This window comes from Ipomoea triloba, chromosome 2 (assembly GCF_003576645.1).
Source record: "Ipomoea triloba cultivar NCNSP0323 chromosome 2, ASM357664v1".
Lineage (NCBI taxonomy): Eukaryota > Viridiplantae > Streptophyta > Magnoliopsida > Solanales > Convolvulaceae > Ipomoea > Ipomoea triloba.
Window position 1 is genome coordinate 7,417,129 of NC_044917.1, and position 7,968 is coordinate 7,425,096.

The 7,968-nt window shown below is 35.6% G+C and overlaps 1 protein-coding gene across 1 annotated transcript; it reads right to left on the minus strand.

Moving 5' to 3' along the window:
• Positions 1-3,721: 3,721 nt before the first annotated feature.
• LOC116006063 (transcription factor bHLH123-like) lies at positions 3,722-7,469 on the minus strand. Its single transcript, XM_031246325.1, has 7 exons — positions 6,969-7,469; positions 6,207-6,867; positions 5,868-5,993; positions 5,670-5,735; positions 5,383-5,448; positions 4,678-4,731; positions 3,722-4,407 (listed from the first exon to the last, which is right to left on the minus strand). The coding sequence occupies exons 1-7, from the start codon at positions 7,310-7,312 to the stop codon at positions 4,246-4,248; spliced, it is 1,479 nt and encodes a 492-aa protein (XP_031102185.1). The 5' UTR covers positions 7,313-7,469; the 3' UTR covers positions 3,722-4,245.
• Positions 7,470-7,968: the final 499 nt, after the last annotated feature.

Here is a 7,968-nt window from a genome sequence, read left to right on the forward strand (position 1 = left end):
GGGGGGGGGGGGGGGGCGAGGGAGGGATTATTGAGGGTATTTATATTCTATTTTTTTTATCTATATAAATTGTGTACTTTAGACTCGAGTCCACCTTGTAACGTGGACTTGAATTCACAGAATAATTTGCCGGAAAAAAGGTTTGGGTTTGGAAATTTTCAAGTATGATTTATGCCGATATTTGGACCTCCTTATACCGGGTTGGTCCTAGTTCAATCATTGAAGGCTTAGGGCTCAAAATCAGCTCAAGAATTGGATCAAACCAGGCCCAGAATCGAGCAAAGATATTGCAAGATTTGCAACTGAGAATTCATTATCTAGAAAGTCAAAGGTCATGTAAACCAAAGATAAATAGATAATGAATTGACACAAATTTTCAGGGAAAATATAGGCAAAATCGAAAAAAAATTAAAAGCGTACAAACAAAGAAGTACACTATACAAATTATTGTGCAACTGATTACGCCAACACATTTTCTATTCTTGTTATATCATTACCCTTATATAAATTCATTCAGATATTGTGTATTTGTAAAAAAAAAAAAAAAGACTATTTTAAGAAATTACTTATATAAAATCTTTTTTTTAAACATAAGAGGGGTGACCTCAAGAGGTTTAATTAAGAATTTAAGGCCTCAATCTATAGTAATCCTTGACCAAATTCTTCCCATCTCATCGTCCCGGCCTTAGGACTCCATTCAAAGAGGGCGGTGGAGACCAATACCACACTGAATCTCTCGCATTAGAAAAACAAAAACAAAAAACTTAGCAATCTTGTCGACAACTCTAGTCTAAAATTATTTAATTGATAATAGCATAATATATTTAAATGTCATAAATATAATAATCAAATATAAAAAGATGTAATATAATAATAAACAATCTTTGTCTTACTATGTATATGTTTGTTAAATCTCTATTAGAAAATTTATTTATAAGCAATCTTTGTAATTTGTAAACAATCATACACATTCGAATTCCAATATCTGTCATCATTTGTATATATAAAAAGAGTACTCAAAAAGTGATTATTCTTCTTTTTCTTTTGCATGTTTGAGAAGATTATTACATAGCATAATTTAATGACTATGATTTAATTTTGGAATTGATGCCTAAGACTATAATTATATAATTTTAGTGCATATATCACTAAATCTTAACTTAGTGATTGCAGCGGGAAATCAGACCTTATTATAAATAATCTTCGATAAAAAAAAAATAAACACTATGTATAAAGATATTTAATTAAAAGATAAATATATTTTGCAACAGACTTGATTCGGAATGAATTTTAAAAGAATATGAATCATATTCCATGTAGAATGGAATGACAAGGAATAAAATGTGATTTCTATTTCATGAATTGTGTAAGTAATAAATTTCAAGAATGGCGTTTCAATAATTTCAGTCGTAGGTTGGATTAAAAAATAGAAATAGAATAGCCATTCAAAAAACATAAATACCCTCTATTATGAATATTATGATATAGATACATATGTGTATAACTACAACAACAATAATATATTAAGAGTATATTAGACATTACAAAAATATATTACAGAGAATAAAAAGACTTACCAAACAATAGAATATATGACTGTTTTCTAAAATGTTATTCCCTTTACGAACTATTTCGTGAACCAAACATGTTAGTTTATATACTTATGATTAGTCAAATCAATCCCTTATTTACAAGAAGACCTAATTTCACCATAATAATGCACAAGGCTTGGAGCAATTTGAGCGTTAAGGATTAAGTGACAAATTCGTTAAATGATCACATGTGTATTTGGCATATTCTAGGTTTTTATGAAACTTATACCTTTGATTACTTTTTACATTAATGACAGTGTGTAAAATCAAGTTAAAAGTAACGTTTGTAATGACAATAAAGACCAAAATAACTACCATTATATGATTAATGGGAAATTGAACAGACTAATGAGTCAAAACAAACAAGAATAAAAGATAGGGGATGGGGTTTGGGATCCTCAGCTCGGCTCCTCTCTATAACTCTATTATATTAGAGAGGGAAAGAAAAATTAATAAGAAAATTGAATGGTGATATGTTATCCTTTAGAAAAGTTAATTTGCAGGTTGAAGTAAAGAAATACCGTTGAGGCGAAAAATGATATATAATTAATGGTTCATCAAACAGAATAAGCAAACTTTTTTGTAAGAAAGACAATATATGTGTCACTCATTATGCTCTTCACAAGCATAATGATGATCAATCCATAGATGCTCTCATATATCTTTTTGTATTCACCTATGCTTCTAAGTAAAGCTTGTTGTTATATGCCTATTCAATATGTAACGTAATTCCCAATGCTATCTACTTGAGAGGCTACTCCCCTATATATTTAATTTATAGCCGTATATACATTTCTTTCCATTATATAGACACACATGCACAATGGTTGTATTATGTTGGTATTAAAGACTTTTAAATTTAATTATATATATTGAAAATGATAACTTGTATTTCATATTTTAAAATAATTTAATTGATGTGATCTCACATTGATTCTGTAAAAGAGTGTAGAGTGATATTTAAGTTGGATCAAAATTCTATTATATTGTTGATTGAGCTAATATTTTGTGGTGGAGTTAAGCTTTAACTTGAGTGTCGTATCATTGCCTTAGTTTGACGTATTATGATGCTTTCATTGAAAGGCGAGTGCATGATGAAAAAGGATTACTTGAAAAAAGGGCTACTTGGCGCGCCGATACTAGAGTGAGTGTTATCCACTTAGTATCGTAAGTTGAGGCCAAATCTCCACTTTTAAACTTGATAATCTTGTGTTACAATAACAAAAAATATTTTAAATAGTAAAATATATTAAAGTTATTGTTGACCGTCTACAAAACAGTCAATATAATTAATAACGAACTATAAGGGTAACCTTGATTTATTAAAACTGTAGGGTGAAGCTCACTAGCTAAGATTGTTCATGGCTAATAAAAAATCTCAATTTATTAAAACTCCTTTAATTTGGGTGAAACCCATAGTTTAGATTGTCTATGGCTGACCAAGAAAGTCAATAGACAACCTAAGTTGATTTACTTGTGATCCTTTGACGACTAGGATTATTAGGCAGGCTTCATCTAGTGTGTACATTTGGATAGTGACTGATTTTTTATTTTTTTTTATAAATCAAAACTCTCTATATGCCATACTAGCTTGGCAAGGGTTACCCTTCATTTATTAAAATCCAAACCTTATAATAAAAAAAATGTTTTTAATAATAATGTGGTGTGCTACTCCCAAAATTACAAATTTGTATTTGACTTCTCTTTCAACTTCCAAAGGAAGCAGTTGAATGACACCATCAAATTAAAAGCACAAAGGCATATAAACTTGCAGCCTTCACCAACATCTCCTCTATTTCTTATTCTAGATTTTTAGTTTTTAAAAAATGAAGGAAGAAAACACTACCACAAAACAAGGGTGGGGTAAGAGAGGAGTATGGGGCAGCCAATCTCTGACTTCCACTAACATATTCCAAACACATAAACAAATGAAAAAGTGAGATTTCCAATCAAATTATCTATCCCCACATTCACTCATATTCTGGAATTCCATTATTCCCTTCCATTTTTTTATTTTTATAATTTTTTGGTTGAATTAAAACAATCTAGCTAGCTAGTGCCAGCTCTATATACAGAATAGAATAGGGATATATAGAAGTAATATAATTAAAGAGACAAAAAAAAAACAATAATAAAAAAAGCTCCTTTAATTTATTCTACCAATTCATCATCATCAGCTACAAACAACAAATTCTCTGTAATTAAACTAATCATGAATTAACTAGCTAATTAATTAAGCTACTCTATATATATTTTTTCTCTTTTATATTTGAATTAGCAATTTGTTATATTATGAAATCCTAGGCAAAGCAACTTTAATCATAATTCTTCAATTATTACAGGGCAATATGTAGGTTGCAGTATTGTATAATGGCCCCTAAAATTGGCCAAAGCTTCATCATTTTGCCCTGTAGCTGTGGCCCAGCAATCACCTGTCAGTCCTTCAATGCTAGCTCCATCATTTTTCTTTCACCATTTTTTGTATTTTTTTCCTTTTTCATCATCATCTTGGACCTCCTGGACCATTCATTCCCTCCCCATCTACAATTCAAGTAGCACATAATCCTTTGAATTTCAATTCCTTTTGATGGATCATATAGAATTGCCCAATTAATGTTCCTAGGTAGTGAGTATATATGTTGTTGTTGTCATCTTATCTAAAGCTTCCTCCGAATGACGTTGGACTCCAAAAATCTGCGGTGGTTTCGTGCGTCACCGGGAAGGTGCTGGACACCGGTACGAGACACAGTCCTCGGCTCCTAAGATCTTGCCTCGCCCCACCTTCTGGATCCTTGGATTTCTCCGAACTAATCATCTGCAACCAACCAACAGTTTTTTTTTTTTTTGTTTTTATGGCTCAGCTCAATAACAGTGTGTACCCACACTTTTACAATGTAAGAACTCGAATTCAAGATGTTATCCCCGACAAGAGATCCATCCCGGACCACAACTCAACTTCATGGGAGTTGGTTGGCATATAAACTAACCCAGAGTTTAATTTGCAGTACATTGGTGATATGTGCCATTTATTTTTGACCATACTAGAATAGAGCTAGCAAGAATGAAGCACTACTTTCCCATTTACCTGTTGATGCTGCTGCATGGAAGATCCACTTTTCATGTATGGGGCGCTCAGTGCCTACAGTTTTAATTCCGAAAAGCAACATTTATTAGTAAAACACTCTACTCTTGCTCACAAAATGCAAAATTCTCTCTCCCTAGCCGACATTAAGTTGGACAGATTAGTGAATGGATCACACACTCAGCAGAGGAGTAAATCACGGTAACTTAGTAGTCTATTAAGTGAGAAGACCAGACATTGGTCCTCACAAAGAGTAAACCACAGAAGGTGTAACTCTTAGGCCATGTTGTGGCCTTCAGGGCTCAATACTATGCCCTTACCTATCATCTTGCTCACAAAAGGTGAAATTTCATCGCCCTTGGGTCAGTGTATCCTAGCCCAACAGTATAGTGGAGAGGTTAGGATGACTCGGTGGAGGGATTAATTACAGAAACTCAATAGCCCATTAAGTTGTAAGATCAGTGTTTGGTGCTCACAATGAGTTTATCACATTATGTGTAACTCTCATACTGTGATTGTCTATCAATCAAGAACCAACTGATTGAGCTGTCTTGGACAAAACATTGTACTCTTGTGCATACCATAAGTTTAAAACATATAAAGTTTAGTAATTTGAGATTAATTTTGAAAGTGGATGGCAGATTGGCAGACATGGGAGCAGAAGGTAGGTTAATATATGTTGTTGGGATGGGATGAGAGAGTGCTTACATTGACTTGATCGTGGAGGAATTTTATATACTCAATGGCTTCAGTGAGCACAGAGGCTGTATCAGTCTGAAACAGATAAAAAGTACTTTTAGAATTTAATGAGTGAATGAATGTGCGTACGACCTTTAATTTTTTGTTTTTATTTTGCCAATAAATTCAGAAAGCTAATCATCCCATACTCACAATATAGTATAGTATAGTATATAGTAGAGATGGAGTAGAGAGACGAGGTAGCCTTAGCTGTGAAAGCTGTAAAGAGAATTTGAGAAGGAAGCTTTAATATTTACCTTTCCAAAAGGCGAAACTAATTGTTGGAGCGCAGTGATTCTGTCTCCCATCTTCTCTTTCCTTACCTGAATTTAATTTCTCAATCAAAACCTTACATAATTACTAACCTAAATAAACTCTCACCTTATCAATTCAATTATATTAATGCAAATTTTGTATCCAAAAAGTTGTTCTTTTTAAAGCAAGTTGCAGTATACCTTAAAAGGTGGCATGGGCGGTGATGGGTTTTCATTCCGTGCCCTTTTCCCTGACGGCGTTTCATTGCTCGTTTTCTTTGCCGCCGCCGCCGTTGATGTACTCAAATCCCTCACATCTGATACATTCTGTTTCCACAAAATACATAAAATTTTAAGGAAAAAAAATTGAAGGAAAGATAGAAAAGCAAAGTAGACAAGGGAGTGGATTGATGTTTTTTTTGGGTGTATTCCAGTGTTTTCACCCTTGGCACAGCGAACTAATCCTTGGATTGTAAGTACCTCTATTGGATGGGACAGTTGACCTGGAGATTTAACATGTTATGACACAGTATAGATTACCTTTGGCTTTTCATCTACGGTGGAACTGGGAAGTTGTGTGTGTAAGGAAGGGAAGAAGGTGGAGCGGACATCGTTCATGGCGGCGGCGGTGGCATTCCAGAAAGTAGTGTTGTTAGAGAAATGCAACTGAGGTTGTTTAGGCGGCGAAGTCGTTCGGAGAAACTGAGGAAACTTAGACCACGAAGAGGACATTACGTCTCCGGCAGCGCCGTAGTTTGCGGGGGTATTATTATTATACGGAAACCCCATGGATGTCCGGGCGGTGAAGTTGGGCTGATTATTACTGTTAGATGCTAAAAGCCCCGCTTGCAGCATGGTGGAAGGGCTTCCATAAGAGGAATCCAGCTCAAAGCTCGTGTTTAAACCCTGGCAAGTCGATGCACCGCCGCCGCCTCCGCCGCCCAGATACTCATGCGCCGGCGGCTGATCTAACGAAAACCCCGCCCGCCCGCCGCCCATTTGCTGCTGCTTATTGTAATCATTCACCGAAGCTTCGTCTGAACCCCCGCCGCCGCCTGAGTATAGAACTCTCTGTCTCCACTGCTCTTCCGAGGTTGTCTCTTGTTGATGTTGATGTTGATGATGGTGATAATTCGCGTTGGAGCTCATCTCTTGTTGTAACATGGATCCATAACTATTCTGTTCACCTTTCTCACCTCGACTGGTTTCACAAAGAAATAAGAATAACAGCAAGTTGAGTTGACCAGCAATCTAACTATCAGTTTAGGCTTTTAGTTAAGAGTATATAATGGGTGGACTTACAAGAGAGATTGATTCCAATCTAGCGGTTGAGAAGAAAGGCCTAAACCCATGATTTGCAAGTTGGGATCAACCAGTACCCCACCGGAGGGGGTGGGAGATGCGGAATCCAAGGAAGACCTAGCGGCGGCGGCGGCCTTGATGTCCACTACTTCCCCCGGCGCCGCCCACCCGAAGCTGCTAATTCCCATACTAACACTGTTACTGTTACTACTCATATGCAGTGCGCTTGAAGCGGCGGCGGCAGCGGAGGAAGAAGACGACGACGATCCGTCAAACCTATTTCTTGACGACGAGGAAGCCGAAACCCACCAATTCCCACTGCCCAGCTGAAACTCTTCCGCCATGGCCGACCTCCTGAAACTTAATTTGTGGGTCGTTTTGTTGCTTGCGCGGCACGTAATCAATTCAAGAAGAATGTTGTTGAGCGGTGGTTTTGGAATGGGTATGAAGAAGTGAAATGAAAGCGTTGCGCTGCATCTCGGTGGTATTTATAGGACTGGTAACAAAAACAAGTTGAAAGAGAAGGGAAAGGGTCTTTATAGTGTGGGAATGAAAGAGAGGAATTTGGGTTGACTTTTCATAAGCGCTGGGGGGTTGGGTTGGGTTGATTAGACTAATTAATGAAAGCTCATTTTGAAATCAAATTCCCCTGCTAACTTTAATTTGCCAAACAGATAAATTCTCTTTATTTGCTTAATTGAGTATATATAAATAAAATAAAATAAAAAATTTGAGCTTTGAGGTGCGTCAATTGCTTCAAAAAGCTATCGACGCCAACCGTGCTTTCCCGGACACTGTCGAGTCAATTTACCATTGATGGTTCCAGACAAAAACGTTACACGTCATGTCCACAATTCTATCATACTCCTCCTTTAATTAATTATTCAATAATTTCTAATTATTTTCTACCCACCATAATTTCCTATACCATGAATATTAAGAGCTTTAGTATTTATAATAATATAAACATTAAGCTAATAAATTTAAAAAAATGCTTTTA

Bases quoted from the DNA above. Each gene is read 5' to 3' on its own strand.
- LOC116006063 (XM_031246325.1), bottom strand. From the start codon at position 7,312: ATGGCGGAAGAGTTTCAGCTGGGCAGTGGGAATTGGTGGGTTTCGGCT. The intron at 6,868-6,968 runs GTAAGTCCACCC...TTGTGAAACCAG, and splicing joins GATTGGAATCAATCTCTCTT to TCGAGGTGAGAAAGGTGAAC. The intron at 5,994-6,206 runs GTAATCTATACT...TTGTGGAAACAG, and splicing joins CCGTAGATGAAAAGCCAAAG to AATGTATCAGATGTGAGGGA.